At 47.0% G+C, this 22973-nt stretch overlaps 1 protein-coding gene across 1 annotated transcript in view; it reads left to right on the top strand.

Annotated features, from left to right (window-relative positions):
* The first annotated feature begins 98 nt into the window (after positions 1 to 98).
* Positions 99 to 22973, top strand: part of LOC110075568 (uncharacterized) — a 47529-nt gene continuing 24654 nt past the window's right edge. The window contains exons 1-12 of the mRNA XM_078379303.1: positions 99 to 1239; positions 7634 to 7748; positions 9566 to 9678; positions 10221 to 10381; positions 11986 to 12201; positions 13968 to 14131; positions 14635 to 14750; positions 15545 to 15588; positions 16479 to 16582; positions 19011 to 19112; positions 19734 to 19896; positions 21058 to 21151. Coding sequence (XP_078235429.1) covers positions 21102 to 21151 — 50 coding nt within the window. The 5' untranslated portion in view covers positions 99 to 1239; positions 7634 to 7748; positions 9566 to 9678; ... (7 more) ...; positions 19734 to 19896; positions 21058 to 21101. The remainder of the gene's footprint in view (positions 1240 to 7633; positions 7749 to 9565; positions 9679 to 10220; positions 10382 to 11985; positions 12202 to 13967; positions 14132 to 14634; positions 14751 to 15544; positions 15589 to 16478; positions 16583 to 19010; positions 19113 to 19733; positions 19897 to 21057; positions 21152 to 22973) is intronic.

Genomic DNA, 22973 nt, shown 5'->3' with positions numbered 1-22973 from the left:
GCGAGCGCTTTCCGGTTGCCGGGGCAACGGGCCGAGCCGCGGCCTGACAAGACCGGGCGCCCCGGCGGCGATAGCTGCTGCTGCTGCTTTTCCCTTTTTTCCAGCCAGTCGGCTAATGTGTGTGTGTGTTTGTGTGAGTGTGAGTGTGACGGTGGGGTAGGGGACCAGGGCCACCCCCCAAACGTGGCTGGACTGCAGCTCCCATCACCCTTCGCCGTGGGCTGATGGAGATTGTAGTCCCCATAATCCCCCGGGGAAGGCCACAGGTTGCCCGATTCCTGACGAAAAAGTTATATATATAACAGTAATATATATATATTAGTGTTAAAGGAAGGTCTTGAGAGCGATAGTATCTGGCTTGTTTGGGGTGGGTGGGGGTGGGGTTTCCTTTAAAAAAAATCCAAATTAAAACTTTATTTTTCTGGCGACTTTTTTTTTCTTGTCTTAGAAAATCCCATCTCGTGTAGAGAAAGAAGGTACAGAAATGTCTGGACAGCCAAGCACGACACTATTTAATAAGGATCAAGCTTTAGGCATCTCTTGGGTCCACGCCTGCCTGCAGGAAACATTATTACCTGGAAAGCCATGGTATCAGGGACAAGGCTGACTCAACCTTTGCCTTCCATTGTGATACTTGTTGGGTTTTCAGTCACGTTGTAAACCACCCAGAAATAAGGCATTGCACTAATAGAATGCTATACAAATTTTATAAATGCTCCAAGTCATGGCAACCCTATGGATGAGCGCTGTCCAAATTGTCCTGTCCTCATCTGCCCTGTTTAGCTTCTGTAAACCCAACCCTGTGGCTTCCTTTAGGCAGTCAGTGCATCTCACGGTTGGTCTTCCTCTTTTCCTGCTGCCGCCCACCCATTCCAGCATGATGGTCTTTTCCAGATCATCCTGCCTTCTCATAATGGGCCCAAAGTAGGACAGCCTCAGTTTTGTCCTTTCTGCCTCCAGAGATAATTCAGGAGTGATTTAATCTAGGTCCCACTTGCTTGTCTTGTATATACAGAATATACAATATACAGAAATGAAAATAAATGAATGATGTACAGTGTGTCCAACATCTATTGCCTCTGGTTTCTCTAGGTTTCAGAGAGGTTGGAAGCTGCTTTTGCTCATGAAATGAAGCACCAGATGACAGATTCAAAGCAAAGGGAAATAGCTTTCCGCCTCCTTGGTCCGAAATTTGTTAAAAGATACTTTGGTGATTGTCCTATCCAGCCTGAACCACTGGTAAGTGTGGTGTAAGAATTAGAGGATACGGCCATCTTCAAAAGATCCAATGTTACAGTCTACAGCATGACATGTTCTATATACTGCTATGTGTCTACCATGTGTTATTTAGTATGTACTTTATGGATACTACCCACCTTTTACCATGCTGATTGCTGTGTTTATCTTTTGAAACACGGCAACATTTCATGCACCTGATGAAATCAGGTGTCATATGGAGAAATGGGTGCTTTGTATCCCTATATGAAGCCCCCATCTCTAGTTGTACGTAAAGGTTTCAGACCCTGTGTTCAGTCTTTAAAGCAGGGGAGGGCCAAGCGTGTCCCCCCCCCGGATGCTGTTGGGTTTCTACATCCTCTCAGCTGACCTACACGCTCAGTCCAGCGGTAAGGCATCCACGTGAGGGACCGCCCAACAATCACAGGAACGATGCTGTAGAAAGAGGACTGGACTTTGATCGTCCCGGCTTTAAAGCAAAACGAGTTCAGAGGCAAGCTGTGTAATTAGCAGTCAGTGCACTTGACCTGATTTGCATGGTGTATAAAATTATAGTACCCCACAAACCAGGAAGTGGTGGATCCAATCTGCTGTTGGGCAGAGCACGCATTCAGGGCAGGATCCCGGTTCCTATACTGTTTGGCTGCGACTTTTTCTGGTGAAATGTGGGGCAATGAGGATGATGTCCCAGAAGTGCTTCCCAGTCCAGTGGTGCCCACAGGAATAGATGTCTCAGAGTTTGGGGGGAAAGTTTCTCTTTTGGACTACATATCCCAAAACTCTCAAGCCTCTGGCTGTACTGGTCAGAGATTTCTGGGAGCCAGGGGGTGGTTGAGTGGCCTACTGTCGCATCTCAAGGGACTCTTAACACATCCCCTTTTATTCTGAAGACTCACCTCTGTGGTCTTCCCAACCAGGATTTTTTAAAGGACAACGAGGTGGCTGTATTCCCTGTCCTGGCAGGAAGGCTATTTTGTTTTTTGATCTTCCCACTGATGAATACTGCTTCTCGCTAATCAGTAACACTCTCTTCCATCCAATCTCCGTGTGACAAACCCCAGACCTACTGGGATATGCCACAGTTTCACCAAGCTGCCACCAACCATTCCCTGTAAGGAGTCACACAGACCAGGGATGGATTTTTAACAAATAAAGGAATAAGGTTTATTTAGACAACACACAGGGAAAATAAAATGATCAAGTGAATAAGATACAGTAACGTGGCTTAGTCTCAATCATACATACACACAGTTTGGTTCACACAGAACACTTAACTTGAAGCACAGACCCTGAACCTATCAGTTCTGGCTAACCATACAGACACCTGAACCTATCAGGTTGGTACTGACTGACACACAGTAGTACCCTGTCTGACACACAGACTCCCACTCAAGCTTCTTCTCTCAGCTCTTCTCCAGCTTCTCCTCCAGCTTCTCCACACATGATCCCCATATATATACAGTACAGCCCCTCCTCCTGATGTCCCGCCTTCCACTCCCCATAGGATGGAACTTTCCCTCCAACCCATGACAGACAGGTAACATCAGTGCTGTATGTAACACCTCCCCTCTTTATAAGTTGTTTTGTAGGGGGAAAGCTAAAGTGCTTTTCACCAAAAAACAACCTGTATCCAAAACATACAAAAACAGTTATACAATAACATACAATACCATACTTACTCTAGGATAAACATATCAATTAGGCATCTAAACATTTACCATTTACAATACATCAAGTTACCTTTATTGATACAAACCAGGCATGGTTAATAAACAACAGGTACATTTAACTTTTTGGTCACCAAAATATATACATAGTCCATGTTCCTTCTGCCGTCTTCATTCTTCGGGTCTTCTTGACAAGGCGTCAGCAACACAGTTCACTGACCCTCTGACCACCTTCACTTCAAAGTCATAGTCCTGCAGGTTTAAAGCCCACCTCACAAGTTTACTATTGTGGGTTTTCATTGTCTTTAACCATTGCAGTGGTGAATGGTCAGTGCACAGAATAAAATGTCTTCCCCAGATGTAAGGCTTGGCCTTCTGGATCGCGTAGACTATGGCCAGGCATTCTTTTTCCACGGTTGCCAAATGTCTCTCACCTTTTTGGAGTTTCCTACTCAGGTAGGACACTGGATGCTGGTCACCATTCTCATCCTCCTGGCAGAGAACTGCTCCTACCCCGCTGTTAGACGCATCGGTGTAGATGATGAACTCCCGGTCGAAGTCTGGAGCACGCAGCACTGGATAGTTGATGAGGGCCTCCTTCAACCTCTGGAACGCCTCCTCACAGTCGCTGGTCCACGGGATGCGGTCATCAGTCTTCTTCCTCGTCAGATCGGTCAGCGGAGCCGCAATCTCGCTAAACCTCGGGATGAACTTTCTGTAGTAGCCCACCAACCCAAGAAATGATTTGACTTTTCTCTTGGTGTTGGGTCTAGGCCAATCACGAACTGCTTCTACCTTGGCCTCTAGGGGTTTTATCACTCCTCCCCCTACTATGTGACCCAAGTATTTTATTTCTGGGCTACCCAGCTGACACTTGCTCTCTTTGCAAGGCCTAGGCCAAAGCACTCCCTCCCCTGGGTTAAAGTGCCTCTCTCTAGCTTTGTGGTCATACCATGTTTTCTGTCTGACCTTCTGAGCTTGCAGGTTTTCTGCTGCTAGCTCTAGGTTTCTCTTTAGGTCATTCATCAAGGTGTCTATGTATGTCACAACTTCTTGTGGGTCATCCTGGGTGATCTGCTCCCAATTTTGTTTGATCAAATCAAGGGGCCCTTTCACCCTTCTCCCAAATAAAAGTTCAAACGGACTGAACCCGGTACTGGCTTGTGGCACTGATCGATAAGCAAACAAAAGGGATTGCAGCTTCTGGTCCCAATTGTTTGGATTCTCTGCCAAGTAAGCCATAATCATGCGCATTAGAGTCCCATTGAACTTCTCAGTTAACCCATTACTTTCAGGGTGATAGGCAGTGGTTTCCTTGTGCTTAATTCCACAGATTTGCCATAAGCGTTTCATGAGCTTCGATGTGAACGATGCGCCCAAATCTGTGATTATTTCTGAGGCAAATCCCATCCTGGACATATACCCCACCAAGGCATCTGCCACTGTGTTAGTTTCAATGTTAGTCAAGGGTATGGCTTCAGGGTACCTCGTGGCATGGTCCACAATGGTGAGAATGAACCTGTTCCCCCTCTTTGTGGCCTTGGGCAAAGGTCCCACAATATCCACCCCTATGCATTTGAACGGAGTGTCAATCACAGGCAAAGGGCACAACTTTGCTTTGGTCCTGTCGCGGCTATTCCCCTGCCTTTGACACACATCACATTGTTTACAGAACTCTTTGATCTGCTTCCCTATTTCAGGCCAGTAAAAATTCTGTGTGATTCTCTGCTGTGTTTTGTTCACCCCTAAGTGCGCAGCAAACATGTCAGAGTGCCCCCTTTGTAAGATCATGGGGCGATACTTTTCAGGTACCACTAGCTGACTTCTGATCCCATCTCCCCCTTTTGAGATATTCCTCAGGGTCTCTCTATATAAAATCCCCTTTTTCTCTAGAAATCTCACTGGGGTTTCAGGTGTTAGCTGGGCGTCTGTCACCTGTTCAAAACACTTTTGGAGAGTGGCGTCTGCCTTTTGCTCTTGTCCAAATCTGCTGTCTGTGGTTAAGGTTTCCACCACAGCTTCGGCACTCCCCTCTGCTTCCGTCTCGGGCTCATCAGTACCCCCCTGAACTGTCCCCGTGGTGGCTTGTGAGCGTGTAATCACTAGCACCCGTTTCACATGTTCAGCCAGGTCATTTCCCACGAGCACGGCTGCTGGCAGAGTCGATGAAATCGCTAGCCGCCAAACTCCCCTCCAGCCTTGAAAGTTCACAGGTACCTCCGCTACTGGCAGCGAGATCACCTGTCCCTCAATCCCTGCCACCTTTATGCTCTCATTTGGGATTACATACTCCCTAGGAATAATATCTGGATGGCACAGGGTCACCTGGGAACAAGTATCCCTTAACCCCCTATACTGATGGTCAAGTATTCCTACGTCCACCCCTGCTGTTTCAAACAACTGTGAATCTGTTCTCACAAGTAAGCAGCGCCTGACCTCCACAAGAGGACCATTTTCCTCAGCCTGATCAGCAGATGTAACTGTTCCAGATTGAGTAGCCATGGCAACAGGCTCCCTCAGTGACAAGGAGCTTTGCTCTTTCTGGACACAGAACACAGCTTTTGGCTTGGTTCCACTCGAATCATGAGGCACATTTCCTTTTAACTGCTTTAATTTCTCACACTCTGAGATTAGATGGCCCTTTCCTTGACAGAAATAACATTTTCTGGTATATTTTGAGTCTTTCTCATCTTGTTTTGGTTTTCCTTCCAAAATCTGAGGTCTTGGTTTCGTGTCTGAGGGCTTCCCTTCACCATGGGCCCCTCCCCCTTGCTGGTTTTTCCCTGGTCCCTGAGAGTACTTGCTGTAGGTTTCTTTGGGTTTACCTATCGATTTCCCCTCAGCACCTAAGGGCTTTCTTATTTGGGAAATAAAATCTGCGATTTCGGCCGCTTCGGCCACAGATTTCGGTTTCCTTTCCCTCACCTGGAACTTCAGTTCCCCATGCAGGACTGAATAGAACTGTTCCAGCGCTATCAAGTCTTTGAGCTGCTGAAAGGTCTCTGTCCCCTCCTGAGATAGCCATTTCTCTAGCAGCCTCACCAATTGGGCCCCCACCTGGGTAAAAGTCTGCTCTGGTTTCTTGGTGAGTGACCTGAATCTTTGCCTCAGCTGTTCCGCATTTATCCCATGTCTGGCAAACACCAGTTTTTTAAACTCTGCGAAATCTTTCATCAGTTCCTCTGACATCTCTGCATAGACTTCTGCCAGGCTGCCACTGATTAAAGATCGCATAATGGTCATCTTCTCAGTTTCCCTTACTGAGAAGTCCACAAACGCTCTTTCCACAAGGGAAAAGAACACCTCAGGACAATCTCCCTTGTGGTACACAGGGAATTTCTTCAGGTCAGCTTTAGACAATTGGCCTCCCTCAGAATCCCTATTGTTATTATTATTCTGGTTCATCAGTTCCAATTTTCGTAACTCAAATGCCATCCTTTCTTTTTCCAGAGCAATTTTCTCTCTCTCCCATTCAAATTGTCTTTGTTTCTCTCTTTCCCTTTCCTCCATTTTTTCTCTCTCTAATCTTTCCTCCATTTCAAATTGCCTCATCCTCAGTTCATGCTGTTGGGCTATGAGCATTTTCCTGAGTTCTGGGTTCTGTTCTCCCGTGCTGTCACCCTGCACTGAGCCAAATTCATCCTCAGAACCTTGGTCAACCTGGGGGTCTTTCACTTCACCCATTTCTGCCATTTGGCTTCGAGTCAAGGGCATAATCCCCCCTCAGAACAGGCTGCTTTCAAAAGTCAAGCCTCAAAATAAAGCGACCACTTTTTTTTTCTCTTTTGCCTCAGAACCAGCTTTCTATAGATTGCTGCTGTTCTTCAGCACTAACTTGCAACTGTAGCCAGCCAGAGTCTACCCCCCTCTGCTAGGCCTCTCAGCAGGCAGGCTAGATCACTGCTACTTCACACAGTTTTGCCTCAGCTTTTTTCCCGCCAAAACAGGTTGCCTCAGAGCTCCCTAATCTAGTCTCCCCAGTTGGCACGTTCTTCCACTAGCGCACCTCCCCGTGAGGTACGCCTAGAAGATTACCTACGCGCTCTCAGATTGTCCCTGACTAGACCCCCCTTGCTCTGGGCACACTTGCCAAGGCTTTGCTGGACCACTGGACTACTGGACCAGTCGTATCCCACACGCTGGACACCAATCAATGTGACAAACCCCAGACCTACTGGGATATGCCACAGTTTCACCAAGCTGCCACCAACCATTCCCTGTAAGGAGTCACACAGACCAGGGATGGATTTTTAACAAATAAAGGAATAAGTTTTATGTAGACAACACACAGGGAAAATAAAATGATCAAGTGAATAAGATACAGTAACGTGGCTTAGTCTCAATCATACATACACACAGTTTGGTTCACACAGAACACTTAACTTGAAGCACAGACCCTGAACCTATCAGTTCTGGCTAACCATACAGACACCTGAACCTATCAGGTTGGTACTGACTGACACACAGTAGTACCCTGTCTGACACACAGACTCCCACTCAAGCTTCTTCTCTCAGCTCTTCTCCAGCTTCTCCTCCAGCTTCTCCACACATGATCCCCATATATATACAGTACAGCCCCTCCTCCTGATGTCCCGCCTTCCACTCCCCATAGGATGGAACTTTCCCTCCAACCCATGACAGACAGGTAACATCAGTGCTGTATGTAACACTCCGGACCTTGTTTTCATGTATAAAAGAGAAGAGTATTAAAAGTAACTTTCTGTACTTAGTCCTCCACGGATGTGAGCGAGAGCTGCAGAGAGAAACTTTTGAAATCTACAAGAATCCGGCTACGGAACCAGTGCTTTAAAGCTGCTGAAAATCTGCGTTTTCAGTTCCATTTTGGTGAGTCCACAGCTCTCGTCAAGAGCATGAATACAAAGATCATTCTGGGGCTAAAAAGCCTAGCTTTTCTGACTGCATCTAACGTTTTGTCTTGACTGAGCGGTCGGTTCACATGTGAGCAGATCAGTTCTGGAATAGTTCTTCCTGTGTTCTAGACCTGTGATTCCCAACTTTGGGGCCCCAGATGTTGGACTAAAACTCCCAGCAACCTTCACCCCTAGCTTGCTGACCAAAAATTGGAGTCTAAGAACATCTGGAGACCCCGGATTGGGACCCCACTGTTCTAGATTGGGAGCCCCTGTTCTAGATCAAGGGTGGAACTCACCTGACCCCACACATAGCGTACAAAATCCAAAGACTTTCCAGGTTCTTGATCCCACCTTCCTGCCCCAAACAGCTTTCGTGTAATGTTTGTGTGTGTGTGTGTGTGTGTGTATCTTTAATGTAAAGAGGTGGGCAAAAGAAACAGAGGAGAAAATGGATGGAGAATAATCTGTTTGGCTTGCAATGTGCTGACTGCATGAGCTTTGAGGTAATTAAACTTTGTATCATGAAACGTCCTGCTGTTTCCAAATTGACTGGGCATTGTGGGAAACCTGAAAAATATTGTTCTGTAAGGCTCTGCCAGAGAGAGTGGGGAAAAAAAATAAGATGATTGCAGCCTATGGTCTTTTAAAAACATTTTTTCCCCATTCTGGCAGATTAGTTTGCATGTGAAAAAGACATCTGCTTTCTTTCATGTTAATAATGCCACTGTTTCCAGTGAGGTTGTGGGGTGGGGGTGGGGGAAGGAGGCTTTTACAAAACAGCAGGCTAAAAGGAGATCAGTTCTGTATTCCTGACACACACAAAACACACACACACACACAAAATCTCTCCATACTGGCTCTACAGAGATTTTCAAGGCGAGCAAGGAGATAGATAAGCCAGCGTACATTTATATTTTTGGTACTCCTTGGTGCGGCGAGGAAGTGGGGATCTTTAAAAGTCTGGTTGCTTGAGAGGGAGATGGCACAGAAGATTCCCGATCTTTTTGTTTTGCTATCTGTGTTTATTTGCAGAGCCCCACGTTAGAGGACAGGTGGGCTTCCCGTTGGCCGAAATCCGCATTCTCTCACCCCAAAATTAATTGTTTGGTCTTGGTGCACTGCCTTCAAAGATCTGTCACACCTGTAAACCCTGAACTGCGGTGGGGGGTGACAGAGTTCTGCCCCCCATGTCCATTGCAGTCCCCAGCAACATTTCACTGCCTTTAGAGTAAAAAGAAATGGGGTGCGTGTAAAAATCATATTTTTCTCCTCCTGGAGGCTTACAAGAGTAGAAGTTTTCACGTTAAACAGGTTGGGGAGGGGAAACTTGCAATTCTGATTTTTAAAACACTGTGTTTAGCATTTCAAGGTCTGATGAGTCTTCCCAGGAATAAACAGAGACATTCTCCCCCTCCCCCTGCACCCTGCATAGCCTGACACACTTACCCACACACACATGAGATTTTTGTTTCTTCAATCCCATGCTTGAAAATCTAGCTTTTGGACTACGGTTCCCAGAATCCCCAAGTTGCCATAGCCCATGGCTGTGCTAGCTGGGGTCTCCTGCAAGTTATCCGGTTGTTCTAAAAGGGAACTTCTTGAAAATGTGAGTTTCGTGGCTGCATTCAACTCCAAGCAAAGCAACTAAGGGTGGCCCTTATCCCAAATCTTCTAGCCATTAGCAAAAGATCTTTAGCTCTTTGTAGAAGGAGCAAAAAGGTCAAAGCAATGCTATCCGGAGTTATTTTTTTCAAACAGCCTCACAGACATGTAACCTTCTCCAAACAGATACGGATACTGCTGAATTAGCCCCTGAGATGGTTCATTTCCTTGACGACACTTATAACATCGTGACAGCAGAGCTAGAGTTGTTACTGGCCAACTGTGAAGCCCGGCAGAAGGTACTCGATTACGTTTCCCATTTTGCTAGTGAGGTTGTCATTTGATATTTCTTCCAAATTCATCATTAGGTCAAGCAAGAGAGCCTTTGCAGGATAAGGTTTTGGACAATCGCAAGAGATTTATGGGGCCCTCCGGCCTATTCTGGGTCCCAGCTATACTAGACCCATTGATTCAATTCTGGGTGGTTCAATAACACTTTCAAAAATCCTATTGATTTAATCTGTCTATTTTGGTTGGGACCCCTGACTGGATTTGGGCTGTCGGTTCCTCCTACCCAGTAGGATCCCTGTCAGCTGGGCACCCCAGCATTGAGGGGTGCGCCAGTTCTCCCTTGCACTGCTGTCCCAGAATGATGTAACTGATTTATTTCAACACACAAGACAAGCAGGAGAAAATAATGATCAGATATAAACTATATGGAGTGAGGTGGGGGATGGTACGAATATGGAATATCTAGCACAGGAATCTCTTCTCTGCATCCTCACCAAGCTATATCCACTGCTAGCAAATATGACCCTATACTGATGTCTGCCTTCTGCAGGAGAAGGGAACTCAGGAGAGTGAGACCCCACTGCCGCTGCCCAGGAATTTAGAAAAAAACTTCTCTTTTTGCCTTGCAAAGGCCCAAATCCGTTGAGAGTAAAGACATCAGCCTAGCCCTGTCCGAAAGACCAGCTTCTCCGATGGACAGAAATGGAAACGGTATTTGTTCTGTGCTTTCCTGGCCAAAACCGGTATTGGTTGTGGTTTGGTGTAGCTGAGGTTGGAGGGTGGAACTTTTCCATTAGAAAGGATGCTGAAACTATCATCCACCTCCAGCCAGCTTCTCTGCTTCCTCTGAGCTTAGCTGCAGGGCAAAAAGTTCATGGAAGAGAAGTGGATTTTCCTAGCAACCATAAAGTCCCGTTGAAAGGCCACCTGAGCGTTTTCAAGATGGAGCACTCTGTCTTTGCAATATATGTTAGATTATCTCCTGTAGTCCATGGGACATTCTCTTTGCCCGGATTAGAACACGAACATTGTCTGTGACTTCTTGTGGGTTTGTTTTTAGGTGGCTTTTTTGCTCTTCCCGAGATGTGTGATTTATTTTGATTTTTTTCCCAAGAAGTTATGTACTCTGATGGTTCCTGTGAAGTTCATTTCCTTGGCTCACACTTCTTGGTTGGAAACTTCCAGCTAGATTTCGATGCGTGTGCATGTGGACACACACACGTGCATGCACACAGTAGTTTTAGAAGCTCAAACAAGAATCTGACTTTCTCACAAATGTCTTAAAGGATTTCCAAAATTTCTTGAAGTGGCTTCCCCCCTTCTTTTTTTTGAGAAATGGCTTTTTAAAGTGAGATATGGGTGTGAATTCAAGTTAGCCCTGTGCTCCTTTAAGAGGCGTTGGAACCTCTCCCCCAACCTAAGAAGAAACCTAAGAGGAGCTGAGATATACACAATACCTCCAAAGCAGGAGTAAATTTTCCTATTGTTGTGAGCTGTTGCAATTATAATGCAAAACATTTGGTCTGGAATGAGCAGTTGGGATCCTTAATCCTTACAAAATACCTGCTCCTGGGGAAAATGTCAGCTGCTATAACTGGTGTGTTGATTATTTGGTGTGTTCTTTTTTTTGGTGTGTTTTGTGTGCATGTTTTCTTTTTTCATTTCCAGTCAGAAGTGCCAGGCCCTGTTTGAAGGGTCTGTTTCCCTCCTTCAAGGAAACATGAAAAGCTCCCTTCTTCAAAGCCACTCACAAGTGTTTGCTTTCTTGGCACTGAGAGCTGATGAAATCCACGCCCGCTCCCCCTGCCTCGGTTTCAGCTGATGTCGAGTGTCTCCATTCAAACTAAAAACAGTGCGGTACGCAAGACAAGCTGGCGCACTCGCCCCTCATGCGTGGTGAATGAGGCTTAATTGACTGCAGCACATGTGCCATGTTTAGAAAGAACGTTGTTGTGTTTTTTGTGGCATTGTGAGCCTCCTCCTTCCACGAATGGCTCTGGGATGAACCCGGAGAGTTCAGTTTTAATGTAAACAGAGATGGTACCAAAATTGAGGATGATGGTAGGGAAGAGGACAAGATTAGGGGTGAAAAGGGGAGGGGGTGCTAAATAAATACCTATAAAAACAGAAGGGCCAAGTCGGGGGGGGGGAACCCCAAAGGAAGAGGAACTCAATACTCCAGTGCAGGAGTTGGGAACCTGTGGACCAGATTCTGCCTACCAGTCATCATCATCATCATCATTTTAGAATTGCAGAGCTGGAAAGAAAGAGAGAGAGAGAGAAAAGCAGTAACATCCTTTTTTTTCCTTTCCCAGGCTTCCAGAAGCACATCAGGCCTGAGCTGAGAGAGTGATGTCACGAGAGTGATGTCTTAGGCGACTTGCTCAGTGCCCTCATCGCACAAGATTCGGAGAACAGTATGCCGACAGTGTGCGCAAGGCTGAGTGGGCAGCTGCTCCCAAAGACGCTTCGGACGTGAATTTGGATGGAGAGGCTCCTGAGGGCCTGCTCGGGGAGCTGCAAGGCCCAAGGTGTGCGGCTGTGGCAAGTATCGACCGAGCACGGCTGGGACGGGAAGCCTCAGAATCGGCCCCTTCGGTGTTTTTCACCCCGTATTGTCCAGCACTGAATGAAACCACTCTGGATCCCTGTAGGTTCGCACCAAGGCAGCTTCTCGGAGCCTTCTGTGTACGTCACATGGGGAGAACCTGAGACTGGCCGGATCCAGTCCGTCTGGTGTCCTAATCTTAACCCTTTGCTGTCCCCTGGATGCCCACACCCAGGGGGGCAATTTGGTTTCCTGGTTGCCCTGCCTTTTTGGTACGATCCTTGGCCTCCCCTTCCTAAGCTGTAAATATGGCCCGCTCTTTGGCCTCTTCACTGGAACGTGGCCTCCCCAAAAACTTTCCAGAACAAGAGTTTGGCCCCCAGGTTGGAAGAGATCCCCCCCCCGTCCGGCTCTCGCTTTGCAGCAGGAGGGAGAGGCTAAGTGTGGCCCTTCAGATGGGGCAGGACGACCCCTCCTGTGCCCTTTAGCCCATATAGCCAAGTGGCAAAGGGAGCTGGGAATTCCAGTTGAACCGTGTCTGGTGCGGTCTGCTTTATCCTCCCCCGTCCCTGATTTTTGGAGGTTACATGGGGTGCGTCTTTCGACTACAACTCCCAGAATGCCCCGGGGCTGTGTTGCCCGCTGGGAATTTTGTGGGTTGTAGGTCCAAAACCATACAAACAGGCACACACCTTCTTCCTGATGGTCTGGTGCAGTCTGAGAGTGGTTTCTCGGGCGGGGGGGGGGGGGCTGACCAAGAAGCTAGCTTCTGAACTGTGCTTACAACTTGGAGTCACAAGGGGGCGCATGGTTAGCCTCCCCCCCCCCCGCGTGTTCCATGAGTGACTTGCTGGGTTTTGATTCCTCTTCCCTGCAATAAATAGTCCAGTGTCACAGAAAAGAGACAGAAGTTTAAAAACCAGGCAGAAGAAGAGGCACGTTGTAATTGCACGTTGCAGGAGGTTGTTGGTTGCGTCTCTGCATGTGACTTGCAAATCTGGCTTTGGCTTGTCCCGATCAGCTTCTCCGCTGGGGCGGGAGCTCATTCTGTTGTGCCTCAGCATCTTGCCTGGTTAGATCCAGCATTTGCTTGCTGTGGGTCAGTGCGGCAGTGTGACCCACCCCCAAGAAGCTGCCCGCTGTGTCTCTTGATGGCTCCTTCCCATGGCATCACCCCCACCCCTTCACATGTGGCCCACACGCAGGGAAATCCTGCCTTTGACCTCGCATAAAATGTGCCGAGACAGGAAGGTGATCAAAGCCCCTTGAAAGAGGGGGCCCCCGTTGTGTCTCTGAAGCGTTGTGTTGTTTTAGCTTTACTGCAAAATTGGTGAACCGGTGGTCCTCCGGGCATTCTTAGACTTCATTTCCAATCATCCCTGGTCCTTAACATACTCTCCGGGTCTAAGAGGAGTTCCAGCCCGTTGTCGGCTGGAAAGTTAAACATCCCTTACAGTGAAGCCCTGTTGTGATTCGGCCGCTCCGTCCCATTTAAACACCCCGAGTAGTTTGCAGGATCCCTATCCAAGTGAAGCAGAAATACAGCAGTGTTGTATTCTCTTTTTATTTTAAGGATTCCTCTCCCCATGCCTCAGCCAAAAATGGTTCCTAAAGCATAAAATGACATAAAATTAATGAGAAAGAGGGAAACGTGCACATTCGTTTAGTCTAAAACGAAACAAGGCAACAGAGACAAGGGAAAGGGGGGGGGGGAAATGCCTAATGTCCTTCACTGGGATTCTTCCACAGGGCTTTGTCCGGGTGCTGAAGCTGCCGCCTGTGTTCTGCTGATATGGGACCAGCTGTTGATGCAAGACTGGGACCCCCGCGTGATGCATGATTTTTGTGCCTCCGCCCTTCTGCTGTTGAAGGATTCGTTTCTGGCAACTGAGGACCACCAAGCGATTCGAGAGGTATGGCTCCATTCAGTGACTTCCTTGCAAGCGCCAGTCAGATATAAGTTGCTGGTCAAATATAAGCTGTAGTGACTTCCTTGCAAGCGCTGGTCAAATATAAGTTGCCTCCGCCAATTCAAGATTTCTGCTTGCCATTTCCCTTTGTTCCTACGATTCTTCCTAGCCCTCTCCTTCCACGGCTTCGCCACCCTCTCAGCCTCAAGCTTCTGGTAGGATCTCACAGCTTCAAACGCCTCGCCCCATTTTTGGCCTCCTGTGCCTCTTCTTTGCCCCTGTCCACTGCCCAGGCCCTAGTTTTTGTGCCTTTAGCCTGACAAAGCGTTCTGTAGAGCCTGTAGCCTTGCACACTTTGTCAGGAACATAGTTGGTCTCAGTAAAGGGATTACAAGCCTGCGGGCACTTTTGTTTTTATGAATCGACAGTGCATGCCTTCCTCTTTTGGGACTGCCCTGGAAATTCTTGCTTCATGGATCCTCTCCTCTTCCTCCTCCTCCTCACAGGTGTTTCTGTCTTGCGCTTCCCGTCTTCTTACACCTGATATTCAGAGGGCTTGGATTCACTTGCAGCAGGGAGGGTCGCCTGCTGACATTCCCGGGTTTAACAGGCTGAACCAGAGGTAGGCCGCCTTCCTGTTTAAAAAGTACATCTGAGACCAGGTGTCCTCTAGAAGCAGAAGCCTAAAAGAAGATGCATGGAAGTGTGCATCTTGTTTTAGCGGAGAATCACACTACTGGATGACTCTGAAAAGCACCTCAAGAACAAGTGTGTGCTCCTCGCACACCTTCTTTTACTTAGGTTTCTGTGAGCGCTACTGGAAGTGTCTCTTCTTTTTGGGTTGTGGCGAGCGTAGCACAAGGGGTAGGGATATGGCCTGCAGCTCCATTCAGGGGTCGCATTCTGCACCACGGCTGCCAGAGTTGCTCAGCCCTGGTCTAGCCTGGTGTCAAAGATTACCCAACTGATGTGATCTTCTTAATTGCATGCAAAAAAAACACACCACGTGCAACTGTATCTCACTTGACATAAAAATTAGGGAAAGCAATTCAAAATCCTTTGGCTGTAATGAATATTTTATACGGGGAAATTGTGTTCTCCTATTCTGTGCTATGTTACAGGAATGTTTTTAGGGTATATGTGTATGCTTTCCTTTTTTCTTTCCTCCTTTTCTTTTTTTTGAAATCAAAGTGCCTGACTCTGCTGTTTCTTTCGAGCAGGGAGGGGCAGTGTCGCTTTTCTCATAGCAGGCTGCAAGATGACTTTAATGAGCCAAAGTAATTAAAATGAGAATTTAGCTCTGATTGTTGCCTGTTGCCCCATTCCCCGCCCCACCCCCCACCCCGTTCCCTGTGGACTGAGCAAAGAGGAATGAAATTATGAAAACCCACTAATTAACACTATTTGCATGCGCAGGCCGCTTGTGGATCTCTCCCCTCCGAGGCACTGCTGAGCATTAGGTATGTAACTTTTATTTTTCTAGGTTGATGCTCATGTTGAAAAGCAGCAAACAAGAGAATGTGAAGGGTGGAAATCCCCGTGGATCGCAAGCAGTGATCAGGGTGGCTCAGGAATTCTGGGAGTTGTAGTCCAGATAAAATAGAGTAGATTTCCCAGCCTCTGTCTGTGGGAAAGTTTCCAGATAACACACGCACACAAATAATAGATAGTTTTGTTTCTAATAAAATAGATAATTTTATTAGATTTCCTCTTAATAAAGATATTGCATACTTGCAGAAGAATACCAAATCGGATACAACGAATTGGGCTCATGGGAGGACTCTTAAATATCACACTCAAAGGAATCGCTTGTGTGACGGGTGGTGTCTTTGAGATGTCCTTGGGAAAAAAAGGTGCCAGCTTCTTCTCGTTCTCTCCAGCATGGAACTGCTGGACCAGATGTTAGTAAGAAGCTGTGAGACTGCATTTAATTAGATCATTACAGGAATCTGTCGCAAAACGTTACTGTCTACTACCACCTCTTCGTAGCAGGGCTTCCTGCCAGCCACACCCTCTTCAAGCATGCCATTCCGCCCTTACATCCTTCTTTTACTCAACATTCTGTGGTTACTGAGCATGCTCAGATCTCAATAACCCTGTGTCTTGCTGTCTTAAAGCAGGTTTCCTTTCTAAAGGTTCTTCTCTGGGGGAACCCAGCCTACTGCAGTTGTCTGAGATAAGGTGTGGCATTTTTGTGTTTGTAGAGTGCTGGCTGAGGCATCTTGGGAAGTGCATTAGAAATAAGGTTACTGTCCAGAGTTCTCCTTTGTGACGACCTAAGGACATATATTTAACCCCGTTTGGAAGTTTAATTGGCTGATGATAATCTTTGCCCATTTCTTTTTGGCAGCTTGGAAGACGCATTTGAGTGCTACGGAGGTCGCACCAACCGGAGTGAAGGATATTTTATTGACATTAGCTTTACCAGATCCTCAGGCTGAGGCAGTACACCCTGTAAGTCATAAATTAACTATATGGGCATGGTAACGACCTTTCATTTGCAAATGGAAGAGGCCCGGTGAGCAGAATCCGCTGGGTGGAATCAGCTCTGAACAGAGTCCTCCTAGGCACAAGACATCAGTCGCTGCTCTTTAATTGTAGTTTTATATTAAAGATTTAATATTTTTAGATCATTTTATCTTAATTTCAATTCTGCACTGAAGGGTGCTTGATACGCTTAGATCCAAGATTATTCCCATGTGCATTTTTTGGAAGGCTTTAAACAAATGAAATAAATAAGGACTTTGATTGGTTGGTTGATTGACTGATCGATCGGCCGGGTCCCCGATATAGGCAGAAAGGCAGCATATAAATAAACAAAATAAATAAAACTCATCTTTTTAAACCCACCCACTCGCCGCGCTCAAGGGTGATGTACAGTCAAAACAGTCAGGGTCCTTGTATAACAAGGAACTAAACCACACAATAACATTTACGAGGAACAGTTAAAATTAACAAGTGGCAAAACATTAAAGATTAAAAACCTGACAGAACAAGGCAGTCTTTACAGCCCATCTAACGCAGATCGAGGAGAGACGGATTCTTGATTAGCACAGAGGAGTCGTGCCAATTTTTAAAAAGGGGTTAATTCTGCTTGCTTGAGATAGCAGGACCAATGTGCAATTTGGAGGAAGACATATCCAAAGCATGAAAAAACTACTTTTCAGAGGCAGTTGGTTACAGTTACAGTTCTGTGCACTCCAGTTGTAGTTAGTTATAATCGTATTCTTTAAAAAGTTTAACTTTGCAATTCTTAAAAGGAACTAAATAGTTACTTTGAGTTACTTTGCAAAAATCTGAATTCTACAGATTGCTTTCTCTTGGTGCCCAACTGACTCTTCTCCATTTCCCCTCATTGTTGTGGCTTCATAAGGCACAGCATCACCCTGTACTCAGACCTGGTGATGATGGGAAACATGACTTATTTTGATTTATATTTCTAGAATTGTATAGCTTCTTTCATAATCACCTCCAGCATTTCTGATATCTACCAGGTTTTAGAAAAACCCTTAAAAATTACTATTACGCCACAACCCCCCCCCCACAAAAAAACTAGTGACCTTATGCCTTGTTAATGTCACAACTGAGCTAGATATTGGAAAGAGGAATTAATTACAAGTAACTTCCTATTGGTAACTATTCCCCTCCTTTCAACCTTGACTCTGCCTTTAGGAGTAGAAGCAACTTGGTTGCTTCTAGATTACACGGGGTTGCTATTGTTATGGGCCACCAGGAACTTATAGATGAATGACTTCCAGAAATCCTGTCATTAAAAGCTCTGTTAAACTCTTCCAAACTCAAAGTCGTGGCTTTCTTTATTTAGTCAATCCACCTCACATTTCCTTCCTCTTTTCCTGCTGCCTCCCACGTTTTCCCAACATTATAGTCTTTTCCAAGGATCCCCAAAACATAATTTGAAGGCCACGTTTTATCTGTCCAATTCTTATGTCCCTACGGACAGCTGTATCTGAGGTCGACATCCTGGCCTGCCGTTCCTTGTGTAAGTCCCGTGCTCTTTCTTGCCTGTAGTTCCACCTCCCACGAGTAAATAAATTATCCCCGGAAAAATCAGTCCACTAAATAAATTATGAGCTAATTTCTCCCTGCTTTTATAATATACTGTGCAGCACCATAAGCTGCTGCTGAGATTGACAAATGGCAGGGAACAAATTGGGAGGTTTAATTAAAGCTCCAAAGCTATTTATTGTAAGAATACTGCAAATCAATAGTGGGTACTGCTGTTATACAAGGAGGCAGTACATAAAACATCTCCACCCCCACCACCCCCTGCACACACCCCGTACGCACTTTTTCTTCTTCCTCCCAAGTTCTGCTGAGGGATTGCAAATGTTTCCGTGCGGGCACTTTTAGCTGGTGGGATGTGCTCAGCTCAGGAGCATAAGGATGCAGCTGATGAAAGGGGCGATCTTCTCAAAGAAGGTTCTGCTCTGTTGACCAAGCAAGGACGGGGTGCAGGTTTTTTTGTACAGGAGGAACCCATATCCAGAGGGGATTGTTTCTAAAACTGCCACGGATGCCGAAAACTGCAGATTATAGCAAACCCTATACATAGCACGGTCTTTGGCTCCTTCTACTGGCCAGTTATAGTAACTACACTGTGGAAATATGTATTTCTAGGTGGTTTTTTTTCTTTTAGTATTGTTAATATTTTCATACCATGGATAAGTGAAGCCATGGATATTGATCCTGTGGATACTGAGATCCTCCTTTGTTTCATTTTAAAAGTAATTACCCAGTTTGCAAGATTAGGCAGGAGAAATTGTGCTAACAGGGCATAGGTTTCATTAAATCGTTTCTGAAACCCAACTAACACAGTTGCACGTTGCTTTTCGTTGCCGCTACCCTCGCGGTTGTCCTGAAGAACCGTTTGCACTTGACTCTGTGGATTTGACGGCGTTCCTCGATGTGCCGGCCTCAAAACTGTACTTTTTGCTGGAAGTCACGCGCAACCCCAAGGGAAATGGTACGTATGTTCCTTCTGGTGAGGATCAGGGGCTGATCCCGGGATAGATTAAAACCAGGAAGTGGAAGTACCTTTTTTTCGGGGGAGGGTACAAACCCCACAACTGTCTGGGAGGTTCTGGGAATTGTAGTTTGCACAAGAGTAACATTTCCCCAGCTTTGGATAAGTTGCTATTTCAGTTCCCTCCTCCTGATGGGCCCCTGTTGCAGGGTCAGCTGGAAGCATCTGGGGGGGGACATGTGTCGCATTGGGGGTCCTTCCGCTTATTTTTACTTAGCACCAACGATACCGGACTTAGAACTGAGGGTTTGGCGCGGACGTGCTTTGGGTCCGGACGGACAGGGACCCGTGGTGTGTCTACGGTACAGGGCTGAAATCTCATTATGTGGCTTTTCCTCTCTTTGCTACTTTATCTTCACAACAGCCCTGCGAGGGAGATTAGAGCGAGAGACTGGCCTAAGGCCATTCATTTAGGTTCCCATGGGGACTCGAACCCGAGTCACCCAAGTTCCCATCCTGACCGTCCACACGGGGCTCACCTGTGGCACGTTAGGTGGTCATGCCCCTAGAATTCCGTGGTCGGCCTGAACCTACATCTATCCCTCCTCCTCTGTTTTTCAGGTCCGCTGACGGTCGGGTGGCAGAAACTGGACGCCTTCCGTGCGGGAAGCGACAGATTGGGGAGTGGTCTGGGCTCCTCGGGAATTCTCCACCCTTCTGCCCCTGAACCCTGGGGAAGTACCGGAGAGGGTGGTGGAGCAGCCTTCCGGACGGCCTCCCAAAGGTAACGAGGGAAAGTCAGGGTGTTGGGGTCAAGGGTTGCAGGCGGGAACCTCCGACCACCAAACGTGGGACTCGCGGGTTTTGTGGGTGCCCCCCCTTCTCTCTTTCACTCCCTACAAGGAACAGTGGCAGCCCCTTGACCATGGACGGGATTAAAGGACTACCCGTTAGTTGTGGCTCCACCTCTACACCATGATTGGTCCAGGCTAAAAAGGGGAGGGGCTGTGGAAGCCAATAAAAGCCTGAGAGCGGTGCAGAAGGAAGGGGTAGCTTGACTTTCTGAGTCCACCTTGCTCTGCCCACCTTGCCTGAGGGGCCCTGGTATTCCAGCCTGGAGTCCCTTTGACCCTTGGGCCAAGGACGCTCCTCACCCCTCTTAGGGTCTGTAGGGATTGGGCCCCCTCAGGTCACGGGTATGATTTCGGGCATGATATTCCCCTGGCCTTTCACGAAGGGAGCGCCCTGTTTCTCTCTCCTGTGTCGTGGCCACGAGGTCAAGGCTCCAGGTGGCACTGCCTGCATCGTGGGTCACCCTAGACGGGCAGTTTAGTCTTATTTTGACCCCGGTGATGGGAAAGAGCTTTCACTAGCCTTTCACGAGGCTGGTGAAAGGGGGGGTGCGAAGCGGCCCTGACTGCTCTGCCCTCCAGCCCCTTTCCAGAGCTGTCTGCCACTCCAGGACGCTGCCCCTCTCTTAACCAACGGTCGGGCCGTCCCCAGATGAACCCCAGAGAAGCTCACAGAGGCCCAGTCTTGGCCTCAGACCATCGGGATCAGAAAACTTGATGGGGCTTTCTAATGATCTCCAGGATGGCCACACACCTTGGCCCTGAAATTTCACCCCATAAATTGCCCTTTGGGTTCTTTCGCCAGCTCCCCCGCGAGAATCTCTTTGAGGCGGCCCGCTGACGGGAGTCCTGTCTCGGGGGGGGGGAGCCAATTTCTCACTTATCTAGAAAGGGAGCTTTCGTTTAATTTTCTTAATTGATATTTTGCCGCTGCCGGCGGCTGAAATGTGCCTGAGCGATGCTGTGGTGGAGCCAGGCTTGACCTTCTGAGGATAATTCTTCTCCCTCTGAAGTCTACAGCCTGTGCGTGTGTGTGTGTGTTTAAGCAGGCTAGAAAGTACAAATACGCTGCAGTAAATCCCATCCATTTTCAGATTCTGCCGAGGGCTGTTCCACTCTCCAGCTGACGGTGTATGACATGGTCAGGCAAAGGCTGAACCTGGCAAGCAGCCCAGAGAGGAACGAAAGGTAAACACGGCAATCAGAGGAAGCCCTGTGCTTCGGATATGAAGCTGTTTGTTTCATCGCTACAACTGCTGGGGCTTTGCTCACCCTGCCGTCCCCTAATAATTTTTGTAACGGTTATTGTTGTGATTGTCATGTGCCGTAAAGTCGCCTCTGACGTCGGGCGGCCCTGGGAGTGAGCAATCTCTATCGTCTCCCATCCTCCACAGCCTGGCTCAGCTCTTACAAAGGAAGCCCATGGCTTCCTTGACGGAGTCAGGCATCTCATCCTCTTGGTCTTCCTCTTTTCCTGCTGCCTCCCAGGAGCAGCAAAACGAAAACGTTGGTAATTTATTCCTTCCTTCCTTCCTTCCTTCCTTCCTTCCTTCCTTCCTTCCTTCCTTCCTTCCTTCCTTCCTTCCTTCCTTCCTTCATTCATTCATTCATTCATTCATTCATTCATTCATTCATTCATTCGATGTTTACCCCGCCCCTCTAGACAACGTCTACTTGGGGCGGCTTACATAGGTTAAAACACATTAACATAAACATATATAATACAATTATTACAATTAAGAAGTTGAAGGTACGTCGCAGGGCACGGGGAAGAGAAAAATCTTATAAAAATGTTTCAAGGGAGTCCAAGGAAGTATCCTATCAACTTTCCTTGATTCATTTCTTCCCCTTCGTCTCCTGGTCAAATGGGTCTTACAGCTGGTCGAAGCACAACAGAACCCCCCCCCTCACCCCAGCTCACCTGATCAAATCAAAGCGTTAAAATACAACAACTTGAAGAAAAACAATAATAGTCCCTTTACCACAGCACCATTTGATGATGTGGAAACAGTATAAAAAGTTAGTTTGGGGTAGACAGAGCAGGATGGCCTTATATTCCACTTTAAAGCAGATAACAGAACTCAAACCTTATGGCTTATCTGTCGCTGAAGATCTGTGTTTTCCCCCACCCCCACCCCATGGAAAACACCAGTTGCCATATATTGTTATATTTATGGCTCGTTTTAGAATTTATGGAGCCTCTCTTGATATATTTCCCCTCTAACTAGCTAAATAGCAGACTGCCAACACACGCAGCTCTCCCGTGACCAATTTCTTTCTTGTCATTTATACCTTTCATTGGGCCCAGTTTATCGGCAGATTTATAATCCCCGCTTTCACGGGTTTGGAAATTAACGCCAAAATCGATACTGCATGTAAAACCTATGATGACTTTTTTTTTACTGTAAATTGTTTCACATTTACATTGCGGCTGGCAGATGGGCCTTGCTCTGAAAGTGGGTGGCGGTGGTATGTATATAAATGAAAACATTAAGCAAGTAAAAGACTGGGAAAGGGGGGGAATCAGTTTATTCTCCAAAACATGGCAGTTTCTGAGCAGAAACCCAGCCATGTTTTTACGTAGCATATGGGGAAAACATGCAGCTTGTGGGTTTTGAATGTTACATCGGCAGCTGTAGGAGATTTTTTTCTCTCTCTCCCAGTTTTCTCTGTGTCAGTCTGGCGTCTGTGAGCATTAGATGGATAATGGGTACAGAGAATTCTGAACTTACAGCAGTTTGTGTCTAAGAGTTACGCTGTTTACGTAGCTGCACAACAGGATTTCAACCAACGGATCCCAGCTCTGTCAGTGAGGGATCAGACAGCCTCAGATCAACCTGCTCCTTGATCTCCATGGAAAGGATCTCCAGAAATCTTTGCAGAGCTCCCGACAGTCAGAGTGGAAGCTTCCTCCCACTCATACCCTATTTGTGGCATTTCTGTCCCATGAGCGCAAGGTAGCAGAATTGGCTTCTCCTTCTTCATCTTCACAACCACCCTGTGAGGTGGC

This window comes from Pogona vitticeps, chromosome 7, assembly GCF_051106095.1.
Source record: "Pogona vitticeps strain Pit_001003342236 chromosome 7, PviZW2.1, whole genome shotgun sequence".
NCBI classification, from domain to species: domain Eukaryota; kingdom Metazoa; phylum Chordata; class Lepidosauria; order Squamata; family Agamidae; genus Pogona; species Pogona vitticeps.
Note: the sequence above shows the minus strand (reverse complement) of the source record. Positions and strands in the feature narration are given on the sequence as shown.